Here is a 16520-nt window from a genome sequence, read left to right on the forward strand (position 1 = left end):
CCAGAAAGCCAAAACCTATTTTCAGCACCGGACAAAAGACCGATAGCTGATCTTCCCTGGCGAATGAGCTTCGTTTTCGGGCGAGATAAACAATGATTCAGGGCATGGTTATCTTCAACGCGAAACGTCCCGAAAGGGTCCGCAATCTATCCGTGTCAGCACTACGTCATCGCCCGGACTTCACCGCTCCAAGATCCAGGGACGAAGAAAATTGCGATGCATGGTTTATGAACAGAATGGTAATGCTCGATATTGTATGTTCTATGGCAGTCTATGCTCATGATAGATAGCTCATCTCTTTGCTGACCCAGCTGCTGTGCGTGTGTCGGTCTGATGCTTTCCCATCTCATCTTAGGTATTCTGTAGCCAATTGCAGATTCTCGGTGACTTGATGCAACCCAAACCTAAAGCTTCTTTCCTCGTCTCAGTGTAACCAGTCAATGAACGCCGTCCCGTTTAACTATACAGATCTCTCTTTTCTTTTTCTTTTGTAGTCTTGACTCCTTGCTGCAAACCCGACGGCTCCTCATGGCCGCCGGTGGTATATGATACAAAACCCGCCAATTATTTGGCGGAAGGCTGGGTAGGCTTTGCGGAATGACGTCCGCAACGATGAGGGTGCTTCGGCGACTTGATGGAGCAATGGTCGGCCGCATCCTCGGGAGCACGGCGGCCGTACTTCTTGGTGACCTCGCAGTATTCCCTGTCAGGACCCATCCACTCGCGCAAGTGGCGGTACAGCTGGCAGCGGTAGTGACCACACTTGCGGCAGTAGACCTGCCCCTTCAGGCGCATGCCCTCAAGAGGGTGCGGTTGGCTGTGACTCTCAGTAGTGGGTGTGGAAGTTCCCGAGCTGGACTGCGGGACGCGGCGGCTGGCGAGGTAGAAAGCCCACTCCAAATCATTGGGTCCGTCGCGGTGGGACGATAGTGGAACACTGCCGTGCATGCGACGGTGGATATCGTAGAAGTGGCTGTTGGTCAGGCCCAAGCATGCACTATCCATAGGATCGAGGTAGTCCATAATGGTGTAGTGAAGCTCAATGGGAAGATCAAAGATATCCATACGAGCCGAGGGCCGGTGGGTGCGTGGTGGCGGCTCGTACTCCATGACCGAGTAGGAGCGGCGTGGGGGCGGAAGAGGAGGCCGGCGAACCTGGGGAGGATGCGGCGCATTCTTCATCTCTGTTGCTGGAAGCTCGCCCTGCTCCGGAACAGAGGAGATGGAGCTTGAGTTGGATGTAGTAGATGTCTGCGACTCCATAGGAGGAGCAGGGTAGGGCGAAGCGTTGGGCGCAGGACTGCCCTGCGACGAGGCAACGGGTGAGTCGGTAATGGACCAGCCGCGACGGGGAGTGCGCCAGCCGCCGCGCTTCTTGTGAAGCTCGTCCTTGATGGCCTGGTGCTGGCTGATCTCCTTCATCATGGCATGGCGCTCTTCGCGGCTCATCATCTTGTCCTCCTGGTTAGATGCGATGCTGCTGGCAAGAATCATACGGGCCAGTGAAGCGACGTTGTCGTCGTGAGTGGGAGCAGCGTGGCCATTTTGGCCAGGGCCTGGGGACAGGACTTCGACCATTGCAAAGGGGCTCTGTGTAACGGCGGAAGAGAGGATGAGGTGTCGCCGACAGCCCGAGAGGGGCAACTATTCGACGATGGCTTGGATGGTGATGTGAGGGGTTGGCAGCGACCAACCGCGTTGAAGGTCGGTGGTCTCGTGATGCGAGAGGGGTCGTTCCCGAAGGCGGATGAATTCACCTGTGAGGTGAGGGGAAAGAAGCGGTCGTCAGGTAAAGGTTCGTGGGATCTTTGTCGTTGTGCTCAGACTGAGGGGGACCTATGTTCTCGGACTCCCTGGGTACTGTCGAGTTGTTCCGGTTCAGGTGATATCGATGTTGAGGCTGGGCGGGCCAATGTCGTAGAGTGATGTAGTTGGTAAGTTGGATTGCCTCAATAGCAAGTTCATGAGTTGCGTATGAACCGTTGAAGACGGGGCCGGGCGAGGTTCGTTAGATATTTAAGGGTACGTCAAAGGCAGAGTGACAGGACCCTGAAGAGGCAAAGTCGGGTGCTGATCAATTGTGTGTTCTTTTAAGGAAGAAGAAGAGACGGGAAGCCCTGGGAGGAAAAGAGGGTGTGCGGTCGCGGTAGCGGTGGTGGTGGTGTGATGGAGCAAAGACTGGACTGGACCTTTGACCGACCGGCGCGCGAAAGGAAGAGCGTGAAGTCACAGGTACCGGGACATGGCCGCGAGGGAAATGGATGCGCTGCTGGGGACTAGTCAGGCCAAGAGAGCGCAAGCAGGGCACCAGCGAGCAATGGTAGGCCATATTAGCGGTGGGGATTGGGGGTCCAGAGTGTCACTGGCAACGCTGCGAGCTGCAGGCACTACGCCATAGTTGCCAAGTACGGCAGTAAAGTGGCCCCCTCGGCCCAGCGCCTTCCAGTGCCTCCCCTGACAACCTAGTGGGTAGCGCGAGGCACGACTACTATTGCTGGACATTTGGCTGAAGCTGGCGCTAGGTATTCCCGGCCTGGGGGTCCTCGCCTCCCACTGCTCTTTTGCAGCTGCAGCACTCTTCCGGACGTCTTTTTTCTCTGTTTCCCTCGGTGACTGGCCCCTTCATCTCATGGCAGCACGAAAAATGGGGAATTCGGTCATTGGCATCCTCACGCGAATCATGGAGCATAACGTCCAATAACACATTGAGCAATAATGTCGACAATCCTCGCAGAAAAACACTGGAGAAGATGGAGATAGCTGACACCGGACTCCAGCTCTGTAACCGACCAAATCGCCCCTCGAGCCACTCAGCTTGCGCAGACACGCAGACAGGGCCTGCTGGAGGGTCTTTGACTTGCCTCTGTCCTCCACAAGTCCACCCATGGGTGAGGTAAGGTACGCCGCTGAGGTACGAGGTGACGGCGAACGGACGGATTCTCAGCGACGGCGCAAACCTCGAGAGGTACCGGTACTTGGCCGGCTACTTTCGTCATAGGGTCTCGTAGACAGGAAGGTGAGGGTGTACCAACTGATGGCGGTCACCGACGAAGCAGAGCAAGCAACGTGCTGTAGGGCAGTTCCGCAGCACCAACTCTGCGAATCGACAGATCCGAGAACAACGCTCGGCGCGTCGGAAGAACGAGAGACAGGCGACTTTCTCACCACCTCAACTCGACACAACTGATATCGACGCAAGCCACGCCTGTCCGTCGACGAATCGACTCTCTGTTTTCAGATCATGCCCTCCATCACCCCTCGTTTCCCCCTCAAACCAGCTTTCTTTTCTACCGACCAAGTAGCGCCTGGCGGGTGAGATGCGCGACACGACAGGGTGGTTTGAGGCCTGGCATGCTGTGATAGGTCTTGTGTCGTCTGCTTGGTGTTCTGGAACTGGCCAGACATCAATGGCACGCAGCTACAACGCATGGAAACACCGTTATCGATGCGATAGAAGCATCAACCCCCACACGGTTGCCAACGGCGGCCCGCAGACTTCCACCAGAGTCTAATTGCAGCAAAGACCAGAGATTCTCCCATCTTCCCTTCCTTCGTCCATTTCAACCCAACAGGGGATGCCACACCGTCTGTCAGCCGTCCGGTTGGCGCCCTCGACTGATCTGATCTCCTGTTACCGCCCAACGCAGCTCTGATTTTCAAGGCGCTGTATCAGTCGAGAATGATGATTCTTGCAACCACCAATGGCTAGATCATGAACTCGGGCATGCAGAGCCGAACCAAATCAGAGCTCAGCACCCCAGCCAGGCCGCTGTTGTTGGAACGCGGGGAAGCAAGACAGGTCTCATCCTGGGAAACATGGTCTCATGACCCCCAAAAACATGCCAGTAAGGCTGCCGTCGTTGCACAGCTCTCAGCTATCATATCACCGCACCAAGCATACATTCGCCCATTGGCGTGCCATAGACAGAGGACGGCGTTGGAGCATAGCAACACCAGACGGCGGAAAACAGGGCGCTGCCTTCCACGGGATCGACAGCGTCATGCTCTGTGATGCACTGGTCGTACAGCTGCACCATCTGTGAATACCACCCAACGTGTGGGGGACCACAGAAGCGGTGGCGCTTCTCTTCCATTCCATCCGTGACCTATCGCTGCCTGTCTCATCCAAGGGATTCTCCAGTCCCCGATCTCCGCTATGGAAAATCGCAACGAAATCTCCTACCCCAGCTTTTCCACACGCTTCGGCTCGACAGCCGTTCACGATATGACGATGCCCCACGGCACGTCACCGGCCCTGCAAAGAGGGTCCAACTCCGGAGGAGCTTCCAACGGGCGGCCGTGAACCACAAGTCAACGAAGCTTGACCTTGGAAGAAACGTGGACGAACTTCTGCCCTGGGCTGCCTTCTCCAACCAAGCATACAGAACGGATGGTGGAAACGCCGCCTGTTTCGCTGATCTGATCTGGCGCATCCTTCCCAGGCCACGTTCCCTCCATCGGCGCACACCGATCAGGCCAGTACAGGACCGAAGAAAAAGTGCGTAACCTCATGATCTGACCTCGCCCCTCACTGCCGCTTCCTGCAGCTGTGAGGGTTCCGGCGGCGCTCGGCATCAAATGTGGCACACACACATGCCGCGTTTTTGCGCCTTGAATCTTGACCGGAGAGCATAATCCCGTTCAACCAAGTCAACGTCCTGCGCCGATTACTTTTCGGCGTCGGTTTTTTCAACAACCATCTCGAGAGTCGGTGCTCTTCGTTCTCTCCGAAGAGGGTGTGGAAGACGTCCGTGTCGGCGCCGGCACCGGCACCAGGATATCGTATTGCTCTTACTAACCATCATCACTAACAATCCGGTCCCAACGCTCAGGGTCTTCCTGAACAGCTGGAGGAGTGTAACTCCAACCACAAAGCCTATGGCGCCTCGAACCGCGGGATGGCCCTAAGCTACTTTGCGACTCGCGCCCATCCGCCGTGACGACGTTCCATCCGTATCGAGCTTACGGTCTGCTGTCCAGCCGGAAAGTGACGCTTCTTCGCCAACTAGTCCGATTGGCAAAAATGTCAAAGATGTCAGATCGAGGGTGTGCGAATCGAGAGAGAGAGCGAGGTTGAGAAAAGATCATCAGGGTCCTGCGGTTTTTGGGCGTTACGGGGACTGACGTCGCCACAATGACATACCGCACACAGTACAACAAATGGGGGACTTGAATCTGTGGGACCAATCTCAACTAGGTAAGGGACTACAGTTGTCCATCATGCGGTTTCAGCCATTTACAATAAGCCACGCTGAAGTACGCTGCAGAAGGATGTCGGTCGTTATGCTGCAGAACTTTGATGCCATAAAGCTTTTAAGCAATTTCATTGAAACAAAATCTGGTCAGCCGCTCTAAGCGCATGTAGCACGTGAACTGCTACCCTCCCAGCGAAATTGATATTGGCATGGCCCAGATCTTATAGCTCAGATGGGGGAATGAAAGGCGTATTTTATATGGCATTTCCGCTTGTGCAGGGATGGCACACCGAGATTATTCAATGCGCCTCATTCGTCGGGCGGTGAAGACCACAACAAATAAACAATCCAGCACAGCAACCGAGTAATATCACACATCACGAGATATGAGGCACAGAGAAAAAACTTCATGATGTTATCGTGTTTCTTGTATACCATCAAAACTCCGGCTGTTGTAAATCCGATGGAATAGACGTACATTGACCTCCGTTCGCCGTCGATGACCGACTTTTCGAAATGCATTACCAACAGACGTACTTCATCCTCCCGGCATGCTTGCCATTCAATTTATGTACCGTGCATGATCCCTCCTGGCCGCATTCAACCCCTATCGTTAGACGGGCGACCTGTTCTTGAGCATGCTCGTAGTCCGTCTTCCCTGGGCGGACGATCCTGCTTTGCGGGAAGAGGTTGACGGCTTGCCACAGGACCACTCTCTGAGCCCTTCTCCTTTGCGGTCTCTGGCCCTGGAGCCTCTGACCTGCGCTTCTTCTAGGCTTGCCGACTCTGAACATTCACCGCTTAGATAGCAACCCAGATGAGCATGATGACAACATCCATCCCCTTGCCTTCACCTCCGTCGTACTTGTACGACCACATGCCGTCCTTCTTTTCATCCCAGTAGGCACCAGTGGCGCTGTGCATGCCGCGGCGTCCAACGTGAGGCTTGCCGTCGGTACCGGTAGTCTCGGCGCTCGTGGAGATGTGCGGCTCCTCGGAGTTGGCGGTGGTGCCCTTGGACTTGTTCAGGGACGAGGTAGGAACGAGGTGCTGGACAATCGTCGAGTTACAGGCGAACTTGTAAGCGGGTGCGGAACCGCCTTGAGGGGTGGACTCGGAGATGACGGCCTTGAGAACTGAGGACTAATGCCACGGTGGTTAGTTTGTGTGATCCTTTCTCCCCCCGAAAAGGGGCTTCGCAGGAAGAGGAAAGAACTTACAATAATGGCGCTATTCCATTGTTCGGTCTTAGCATGGTCGTAGAACTCTGCGGAACCAATCGCTGATTGGCAAGCCTGACTATCGTGTCAGTGACTGTTGCTGTTTCCAAGTGGCGGTAAGGCAGGCGCTCGTTGCGCTGCTTGAATGCTTACATCGGTAGCGATCTGCTTGAGCCTGTTGAAGGCGACGGGCTAGAAGGAAAGAGTCAGTGACAATGACCAAATGCAACATTGGAAGCCAATGCGGCGGGGTAGTCGACGTACAGGAGTGGCGGTTGTGGGAGCGGCAGACATGTTGAAGATCGGATGTTTTGTTGATTCCGGAAAATCGGTGAGGTTTTTGGAAGAAATTCGTGATGGATGAGAGTCACTTGTGTCGATGTCAGCGTTGCTTGAGACGGCCAAGTTTTTCAGTCTGGTGGTGCGGTGTTTACCGGTGTAGATGTGGATGCGGTGGTGTTGTCAGTTGCGGAATAAGGCGAAAGATGAGGCTCCTCCACAAAAAGTTAAGGCGTCCCGTGTTGTGATGCGCAGCCCGATGCAAGCGCCTCGCGTCGCAACACGGGCCGTCCGGTCTGGCGCAGCTGCCGCAGGCCGGTGCGCGGGGCAACGGGTCACGTGCTGTCTCTTGCAGCCACAGTATCTAGTCATCATGCAGGGAGAGCAGCTTGCAGATAGCCCCTGCTTGTGGCTGAACCAATCACCGCCTTCAAGGTTCGCACGTGTGGTTTCTGCAGCAGTGATCCATGGCTCGTAGCTGTGGCTGGTGGAGAGCTCTAGCCGTCGCAGGCCAAGCGTCACAGGTTCTGCGATGGAGCTTTAAGGGAGGCAAGAGGGGCCGTGGTTCCTGCGTTGCGTCTCCGTCGCATCGAACAAGCTTTCAAGCGGGTTCTTTCTCTCGGTTCGGTTAGGTTACAGGTCTCTGCTCTTTTCTTCTCTTTTTCTTAAACCTTCACATTCTATTCATTGAACTCTCAATCTCCGATAACGACAGACCTTTGTACTTGGGTTCAGACGAAATCTCGAAAAGCTTGGCTCAATTGACGTTGTTTTCCTCGTCACACGAATACGGGGCGCCTCGAACACAAGCGACAAAAGCCGTTGCTATCTAACACCGAGTCCGAGCTCGAACGCACGCTAAACCAGCCCAGCCTCGCCGACGTCGAGCCGCGAAAATCAACTTCACCTCGTACGATTGCGATACGCATCGCTCCCAGAAGATCTTCAATTAGGAGAAAGCAGACACAACAAAACAACCTCCAAAATGTCGAGCCAACCTCTCCTCCAGACTGCGCCGGGTATGTCCACTAACAACACAATTCCTACCTCTCGGGCATACCACCGCCGCGAAAGACCCAAATGTCGTGACCTCCAGCTAACCACCGCCGCCCTCGATCCAGGCAAGCGCATCGCCCTCCCGACGCGCGTCGAGCCCAAGGTCTTCTTCGCCAACGAGCGCACCTTCCTCTCGTGGCTCAACTTCACCGTCATCCTCGGCGCCCTCGCCATCGGCATGCTCAACTTTGGCGACCGCCCCGCCTTCATCAGCGCCTTCCTCTTCACGGGCGTCGCGATGCTGACCATGATCTACGCCCTGGCGACGTATCACTGGCGCGCCAAGTCGATCCGCGTGCGCGGCCAGGCGGGCTTCGACGACCGCTTCGGCCCCACCTTCCTGGCCATCATCCTGCTGCTGGCCGTCGTCGTCAACTTCGTTCTGCGCATAACCTACTCCTCCAAGGAGTCGAAGCACTAAGTACGATCAGCCGTTGCGGAAAGCAAAACGTTGAAGAACATAAGGGGGGGCTGTTTCGTATCGACTGGCCCAGGGTGTTGTTGCAGAGCCGCGTGAGTGGTGATTACGACGAGCCAATGTAGGCCGGGAGGGTAGCAGACGTTGGAGCGCTCGCTTCTGCACCTCGAAGAGTGTGATTCCTTTGGAGTTGAGGGAACATCTGTGTTGCTCGCGTAAAGTGAACGATGTCAAAGTCTGCGCGAGCAGACAGGTAAAAAAAAGTGCATTGTGACCATGGAGTACAGTTACCAGGAGAGTGCATCAGTCCGTTCCAGCGCTGTGTAATTATCTAGCAAAATATTCTCTTTTTTCGTATCTTGCGTCTGTCTGCAATCCCTCTGACTTGGGTATCAAATCGTGAATGTCCCTTTTCTCTGTCCTAACGCCCAAAGATGCAATGATGTACATGGTGCCGCCCAGCTTCTAGCAGCCTCTCGACCGCTATCGAAACCTCTCCTGCCATCTGGTCTTCCCCCCTTTGGTTCCTGGTGTATTTATGCGTCGGTGGCTGCTGCTTCACCTCCCTACGTCTCATTGGTTTGCTGCGTGACGCCCTCCTGGGCCTTCAGCTCAGGCATGGGCTCTAGGGAGAGGAAGATGCTGAGTGACTTCGGAGTTCCTTTCTTTGGCTGCGGCATCACCGCCTTCTCGAACCGGCTCTCCATGACCTCGAAGTCGTCGTCGTCGTCCGTGTCGTTGCCTGCTCTCCCGCCGTCGAGCATAGTCTCCTCCACGACCTCAGCCTTGGGCGGCAGCTCGTACATCTTATTGTATTGGTACCACCGACCGCCGTCCTCTTCCGCCACGATGCGCTTCACCTGCTCCGAGATGGTGATCATTTTTCCCACCTCGTCGAGCCTGGCGTACAGGAGCACCGCCCGTTTCCTCGCGTCCCCGTCGTTCTTGCGCAGGTGCAGCAGCAACCAGGTCACACGCTTGTGAATCTTTGTCGAGGAGATGGTGAAGGCGGGCAAGATGTCGTACTTAGTTCTAAGCTCGGCAAGAAGGGCGTCGTGAGGTGCGGGTGTTCCAGGGCTGGCCGGAGACGGCTTGTTCTTCTTCTTCTGGTCCTCCGACTCCACCATGATGGGCAGTTTTCTCTTCTTGTCGCCTCGAATACCCGTGGCGGTGTCCTTAAGCCCGTCCTGCATTATCGATGTCTTCCAGCATGATAAGCCCGGTCTTCAATGCTTCGTCGTCGTCGTCGACGTTTGCGCGGGTTCGATGTGGTTTGTCGACGGTGTCAGTCCGGCGGAGGATTGATGGCGATGAAAATATGCGGCGGGCTGAAATCTGAAGCCACAATCTCATCGGATAAGAAGCTTTGACCAGGCATCTAGATTCGGAGCCGATGACCGATCAGACGGCCGAACGACCTCGATTCGGCAGTTACATAAGCCATCCCAATCGTCTAAGTTGTCAAACCAGATTGTATACTCCCTCCAGCAACGAGGGTTCTTTTGATTCTGTGCCGCGTACCTCTCGGTTCTCTTCTAGCATCCAAATCACGTCGAACGGCACAATCTGTGCCACGCAGATCTCGTGATATAGCACGTGATCTACAAATCATTGATCTGCTCTTCGAACACGAGCTTTCTGCCGTGGTCGGGGACGCTTAGCGTCCCGCGGAAGCAGGAAGACTTCACCCAGACAAGCGGTGCCGTCCATTCGTTGTGGGTCGTGGCTTTTCGACTTCACATGCTTGATGTGGCCTGTGCAGAAGCACGACTCATCTTGCAATGCGCTATGGTTTTGATTCGCTGGGCGCTAGTTTGGGCGTAACCGCTTGCAGCCACTCGCAGACCCCAGGAAACCGACATCGAGATGCCGAGAATGGGGATGACCCAGGATGGGCATTCGATAAACCCGAGCTGGCCGTGAAGTTCAAAAGGGTAGCTGCGGTGCAAAACGTCCCGCATCGACAGAAGTGTGTCTCGCGGACTGAATCATGAATTAAACATCGTCTCGTCATTTAGCAGATTCCAAGAGGGTCTCCCCGAGATTCCAAGCTTCCGAGATGCAGCATGCCGGCCGAGCTGCAGAGCTGCGGTCACATCGATCCGTTTCGCCCAGGAAAGCCAGAAGGCGCCATTCGGCTCCCGGGATGGGGCCTGATGCGATATCGACGTCTCTGCTAAAGGCAGGGATGTGCAGCAATAAGCGGGTACTTGAGCTGTCGCGACCTTGGCCGGTGAGCCGGAGCTGTTGGGTGTTGCTTCCGCGGAGGGTCGCAGCATGCCGGGGCGATTGGATTGGTTTATTGAACAGAACTTGGGGCATCTCAGCGAATGGCACTTGGCGGGACTTGTACCTCGCTAGCAATCTTCAGGTCTGAAACCAGAAATGGCAAAAGGCAAAAGCTGGGCACGTCGGGTGGCGTGGCGCATTTCAAGCGGCCACCCATGGTTTTAGCGCGTGTCGCACCCACCCACCCGTCCTCTCAGTCCTCGCGTGCGTGGCCTCGGCTGTCATCAGGGTTGCAGGGCGTCCCGAAGAACTGCGAGATGCGAGGCCTCAGAGGCTGATGGAGGATCAGAGTGTTTGATGTCAGGTTGCCTTCGAAGGACGGACGGGTTCGATTGCGAGGCGAGGAAGAGAAGGCGGCGAAGAACGGCAGTGGAAGCATAAGAAGCAATGCAGAAGCATGGCCGTCCCTTGCTGTTTAAGGTCCAGCTTTCATGTCATCCCAGGTGGTTCCCAAATCGCTGGGCTGCGGCTTCATGTCGGCTGGCTGGGGGAAACTCTGATGCTGATGGGGTATTTGGAAGTCGGTGTCTGTTCTGTCGTGGACACTACCTTAGACCGCATCTTCAATCCCAGCCGGAATGGCAGCGCCGCTATCCAGACGAATGAGGTGCGAGTCCGCCAAGTCGGACGTGGAGAAGAAGGACGTGGCGGTGGGAGCGAACAACAACAGACTGTCGTCAACAAATAAAGGATTTCTTTAGTTGTTTGCATTCGTCAGAGAAAGGAAAGACGGTCAGGTCATTTTGGGTCTTGTTGATTGATGGGGAAAATGCGCCAGCCGACGCCATTGCCTCTCGCGGATGTCAACAACACAGGTCCATGGAATTGACGGCGGGAAGCGCACCTCACATCAAGCAAGCAACACACTGATGTCGTTGGCAGGAGCAGACAGGCCGGAGAAGCGTGGACGCGCGCACTGTCGCTTTAGCGTTGAAGTCGCTGGAGGCCCCGACCCCAGCGGGACGGGACTAATTAACAGCAGGAGCTGGAGGCATTCGGGTTCATTCCCACGCCTCTAGGTTCCTTAGCTCTCTGACTTTTTATGTTTTCCACACCCCAAGGTCAACGAGAGAGACATGGCAACACACCACGAGCTTTCCCCGGCTCCTCCTCACTAAGGAACCTTACTGCCGCCCTAAGCAGGTTGGGTAAGTCGGCTTGTGCAAAGTACTTACGGGCAGTGAAAGTGAAAGCCAGAGTGAGGGTTGTTAGTCAGGTTTGTCGATAAGACGCTTGTTGAAACCTTTACAAACAAAACATGATTGAAGTAAGGTAGATCGACAGCAAGGCCTGTTGTTTATGGCGCAAAGACGAGCGAGAGCACAAGCGGGCCGTGTCTTTTCGTCAGATGCTTCATAGTGTTTTCCTCGCTCATCCGCCCTCACCTGCGCTCCGGATTTCCTCTGTGAATCTCTTTCTCACATTTCCATCTTCCCCGTCCGCTATCACCAGAAGAAAAGGGGAATCCCTCCAGATAAATCTCCACAGCAGCTGTGCTGTGTCCCGTATCTTGGGCGCCCACCCTCTGTCCCGTTCTATTTTCGGGGCGGCGATAAAACACGCAGTGCAGCGTAGCCAACGACCCGGCTGCGAGTTGCTACAGACCGAGTTCCCCCGTCCGTCTCATCATCCATCCATCAGACACTCAAGACAGACAGGCCAGACACGGACGCGGACACAGACAGAGCGGGAGCCGGGAGGAACAGCGTGCGTCCCATCTCGGGGTCTTTGAGGGTCCCCTCTTACTTTTTTTCTTTTTCCTTTTTTCTAGATCCCAGATACCCTTTCCGAGTTCAGTGCGCTGCCGCTGTCGCTGTCGCTGTCTTCGCCGTTGCCGACGGTCTGCTTTGCGTCGTCTTGCATCTGGATACGGCGCGCATCCACGCCCTCGTTCTGACACGTCCACTATCGGCCTTTCTCTCGCAACAGAGCGGCAATCAAGAAGGACCTGACTCTTTCACGCTCACATCGAACTGTCCGGGTGTCTTTTAGGTTGTGTCGATATCGGGTCTGGCTCCCTGGCGTCGTGTCCTGTCGTTGTGGTGCCCTGTCCTGTTTGCCAGTCCTGGCCGGAGCGTCCTGTCGTGTTCCCCACCCCTGCTTTCCTGGGCTGCACCTGCCTGGTTGTTGCTTTCCCTCCCTGGGTTCCCTCGCCTTCTTTTCCCTGGCGGCGGTGTCCTGTCTCTGGGTCAGACCAAACAAGCGCATTCCCTCGTTCCCTCCTGCTGTCTCCCAACGGGCCAATCAGACGCAGCAGCCGCAGCACAATCCTTATCCACACCACCCACACCTCACACCCCCGTCTCCATTTTATGCCCCCCCTTGCATTCAATTCACAAATTGCCTTTTCCTAGTCAGTCGGTCCCTCACATCATCATCTGTGCCATCTGCACCATCAGCACCACAACCACCGCGCCGCGCGAAAGCACCACCGATCACAGCACCAACGTAACAGCAGCAGCAGCTCTGGCACCCACAATTTGTGCAGAAACAGAGCCAGAGCGCAGTCAATCAGCGACACACAAACCACCACAGGCCAAGGCCAACCAAACCAGTGTGCCAATCCGCGGACCGCAGCAGTTGGAACCCGGGCAGTCACCCACTGGAGTCTGGAAGTGTGCCCACCAGGTATCCAACCGTCACAGTCCCGCCGCCGTCCACCTGGGCCGTCGCTGCTGTCCATCCATCCACTCATCCATCCCACCGCCCTCTTTCTCTTCGCGGTGCCCCGTCGTCTCTTCTGGCTGAGGTGCTGTTATCGACGGTCGGTTCTGGTACCTGCCCGCTGTACACTGCAGTTACCTTACTTTGGCCCCCCCAGGATCCACGGCCCACCCGCACTCGCAATCACTCCCCCCAGAGAGGCCAATTTCCCACCCAAACCTGCGCACGTCGCCCGCCCTTCCAGAAGAGCAACGCAGAGCGCCAGAGACGAGACCTCCTGGGTTCCTGCTCCCCCCCGCCGGCTTCACCTTATTCTTGTTGTTGCTCCTTCTTGTTGTCGATTTCCATCTCCAACATCTCCCATCCTCCTCCCAAACAACCCTCCTCTCCCCCCGATTTCAGCCCAGAAAACAACACCGTCCGCCCGACACAGAGAGAGCACTCAGAAAAGGCGTCGCCCTTTCTTTTGCTCGTCCGTCTCTCTTCGCGCATTCATTTCCTCTCCGTTTTCCTGCGCGATATCGAGGCTTTCATTAGTTCTCGATCATTCTGCGTCGCTGTCCTCGCTGCGCGACCCGTCGCAGCAATCCCATCCCTTTGATCGCCTTGTCGCCCATCTCGGTGCCCGGCTTTCCTCCTGCCCATTTCCCAGCTTCTGAGGGGAGCGCCCGACCACATCATCGCGCGCACACTCACTCGCCCCTGCCACCCCTTTTCTGGCCCCATCCACCCAAGCAAGGCCAACGACCAAACACACGCCCCTCGCTCGACGCACGCACGCCCGCACGCCCGCCTGCTTGTCGCCCACCGCATCTCGCTCACGCCGGCTCATCACCCACGGTTTACGTCAGCGACACCCCCCAGCTCTGCTCTGCTCAGCTCAGCACCAACGCGTCCCGCATTGCACCTCCTTGCACTTCGCGCGCACCCGCTTCTCTGCATCACGTCGCCGCAGCTGCCTAGCTCTTCCGCCACTCGCTGCCACTGCCACCTCACCTCCCCCGTCAGGCTGTCGTTGCCTTGCGCCTCACCTCACGTCACCTTACACTGCATTAAAGGTCGCCTGCTCACCCTCTCGCGACTTTTTCGTCTCATCCTTCTCTCACTCATAGAATCTCTATGTTCCGGTTCTGGGGTTCAGAGCGGGGAAGCGAAACGACTGTCGGTGTCAGCCATCCAATGCCGTCGCTCGCGCAAAAGCACCAGTTCATCCTGCCGCATCCAGGTGCAACAACGACGTCTGTCTCAAGCCCGGTGCGCCCTCAAAAGAGGCGACTTTCCAGCGTTGACGCCTCTTGCGCGCCAAATGTTACCTTCATCAACGCCAACAGTGAGCAGCCTGTGAAGCGGGCAAAGCAGGAGAGCAGCAGCCCTCTCATTGCTGACATTCCTGCCTGCGATATGGCTACGCCACCATCGGCGCCTGCGCCTGCTCCTGTGGCTGTGTCTGGGCCTGCACCAGAGTCCAAGCCTGTTCCCGCGGTGACTAACGACATGGAAGACGCGTGCGACGCGATCCAGTACCAGTTTGGTCTGGAGATCTTGCTCAAGCACAACGAGCTGAGGCTAATCAACCAAGAGCTGGCCAAATGCCAGGTCGCCCTTGAGCAGCTTCGCCGATGCCATTTGATTCCTTATCCTACCACCTGCCCCACTCCGGCGCAGATGCTGGATATCAGCAGCGGCAAGGGTCCCTCTCTGCGGAATCGCCCGGGAGAGCCCGTCCCTCAGTGGGCGGCGCCTTTTGGAGTCGTCGATGGTCCTTACGCCCGACACTACGCCAAGTGGCTCATCCCTGATCCCAAGTTTGACGGCATGCTGCCTGAATGGTATCCCGTGCTTGACACGGCCCGTAGCAGAGGCTCAGCTGAGGGACGAACGACGAGAAACAGCATGTCTGACCTCTCAAGCGCGAACAAGAACCGGCCGGTTCGAGGTGCGGCTGGACAGAAGCTCCAGTCGCTGTCCAGTGGTTACCCTCAACCTAAGGAGAAGGCTGGGCCTTGTGTTCTGAAGCGCTCCGATGGCCAGACCGTGAAGCTCGTCTGCTTGGACTGCAACCGAGAAAACTTCAGTAGCACGCAGGGTTTCATCAACCATTGCCGCATCGCTCACAGGAGAGACTACAAGAGCCACGAGGAGGCTGCCGTGTCCTGCGGCCAACCGATCGAGGTCAACGAAGGTGGTGGCGTCGTTGGGGAGGAAAAGCCCCCGCCGCCAGCTCCCGCTGTCGCTCCAGGTCTTGTTCACCCGTTTGCCCAGTCCGACATGTCTACTCAGCAAGCCTACGTTTCTTTGCGCTCAAGGATCGCAGATTCGCTCAAGCTGTACCGTGATGGCAAGCTGCCTGGTGTGACGAGCATTCCCACTGTTCCGAACGCTGAGTCCGCGAGACCCGCCGTTCAGAACGGGGAGAACTTCGTCGGTTCGGCTGATGTCCCCTTCCTTTCGCGCCTCATGCAGAGCAGGAACTTTAACGGCAACCTCCGTGAAATCGTTGGCGATGCTAAGGAGAAGATGTCGTTGGATGATGTTTCTTCGCCAGGAGAGGATTCGGAAGAAGCCGAGGGTGGTCTCAGCACTCCAACTGGTGACGCTGGGTCAGCCGTTCGTGTTCCTTCCACTGCCATGCGTGTTCCAGCAAGAGCCGTCATGTCTCCTGTCGTCCCGGCGCCGACAAGGCCGACGAGCAGCAAGGGCAGGGCGACTCACTCGGGCTTCGCATCGCCGCCTATGAGCAGTCCTGACAAGGACGAAGGGCCACGACTGATGATGATGGGCGACGAGGACGTCGACATGGTAGACCTGAGCCCCAACACCATGGTCAGCAACAACGCGCCTTCACTCGTCAGCGACGACGGCGAGTACGACGACTCAGATGATGGCTCAGACTCCGGCGTGAGCGACCGCATGGATGCCGAGTCGGTGTCTGATGTGGCCGAGATCACTCTCGATGAGGATCATGAGGGTCGACCTCTTCACCACCGGGGATCTAGTGGCTCTGGCACCACCATGCGTCTGAAGAAGGACGAGAACAAGCACGTCACCTTCGTTAGCCCTGTCAACAACAGCGCGAAACGAGCCCGAAAAGTTTAGGGTGTTTTCGGTTTCCTCAACGACCGTCAATGCCTTTTGATTTATGCATCAAGATTCCTCCGAGGCCTCATTCGCCTTACTTTTGCCGCCACAAATATTTTCACTTGCTTTCTTCTGGCGACCAAGACTTTTTTGCGCACAAATACTCCCTTTAGTCGACGAACTTTTATTTCCTCCTTTCTTGCACTCTTCTCTTTCGACTCTGCGCAACCAGGGGTCTTTGGTCAGGCAAAAAAAAGCAGGCTACAGTGATGTGGCCAGAGATGGACAATGTCACATGTTAGAGATATGAAACGGGCGTCA

At 56.2% G+C, this 16520-nt stretch overlaps 5 protein-coding genes across 5 annotated transcripts; 2 read left to right on the forward strand and 3 right to left on the reverse strand.

Moving 5' to 3' along the window:
- Nucleotides 1-564: 564 nt before the first annotated feature.
- Nucleotides 565-1578, reverse strand: COL26b_011372 (uncharacterized protein; the record flags this gene model as incomplete). Its single annotated transcript, XM_053184043.1, has 1 exon — nt 565-1578. One exon carries the CDS (start codon nt 1576-1578, stop codon nt 565-567), a length of 1014 nt encoding a protein of 337 aa, XP_053032016.1.
- Nucleotides 1579-5996: 4418 nt separating this feature from the next.
- COL26b_011373 (uncharacterized protein) lies at nt 5997-6709 on the reverse strand (the record flags this gene model as incomplete). The annotated part of the gene is made up of 4 exons (XM_053184044.1): nt 5997-6338; nt 6416-6490; nt 6569-6607; nt 6680-6709. The coding sequence occupies 4 exons, from the start codon at nt 6707-6709 to the stop codon at nt 5997-5999; spliced, it is 486 nt and encodes a 161-aa protein (XP_053032017.1).
- Nucleotides 6710-7679: 970 nt separating this feature from the next.
- Nucleotides 7680-8171, forward strand: VTC1 (vacuolar transporter chaperone; the record flags this gene model as incomplete). Its single annotated transcript, XM_053184045.1, has 2 exons — nt 7680-7713; nt 7816-8171. The coding sequence occupies 2 exons, from the start codon at nt 7680-7682 to the stop codon at nt 8169-8171; spliced, it is 390 nt and encodes a 129-aa protein (XP_053032018.1).
- Nucleotides 8172-8734: 563 nt separating this feature from the next.
- On the reverse strand, nt 8735-9361 carry COL26b_011375 (uncharacterized protein; the record flags this gene model as incomplete). Its single annotated transcript, XM_053184046.1, has 1 exon — nt 8735-9361. The coding sequence occupies one exon, from the start codon at nt 9359-9361 to the stop codon at nt 8735-8737; it is 627 nt and encodes a 208-aa protein (XP_053032019.1).
- A 4939-nt stretch (nt 9362-14300) lies between these two features.
- COL26b_011376 (uncharacterized protein) lies at nt 14301-16217 on the forward strand (the record flags this gene model as incomplete). Its single annotated transcript, XM_053184047.1, has 1 exon — nt 14301-16217. The coding sequence occupies one exon, from the start codon at nt 14301-14303 to the stop codon at nt 16215-16217; it is 1917 nt and encodes a 638-aa protein (XP_053032020.1).
- Nucleotides 16218-16520: the final 303 nt, after the last annotated feature.

This window comes from Colletotrichum chrysophilum, assembly GCF_026319265.1.
Source record: "Colletotrichum chrysophilum strain AFK26 chromosome Unknown scaffold_138, whole genome shotgun sequence".
Taxonomy (NCBI): Eukaryota; Fungi; Ascomycota; class Sordariomycetes; order Glomerellales; family Glomerellaceae; genus Colletotrichum; species Colletotrichum chrysophilum.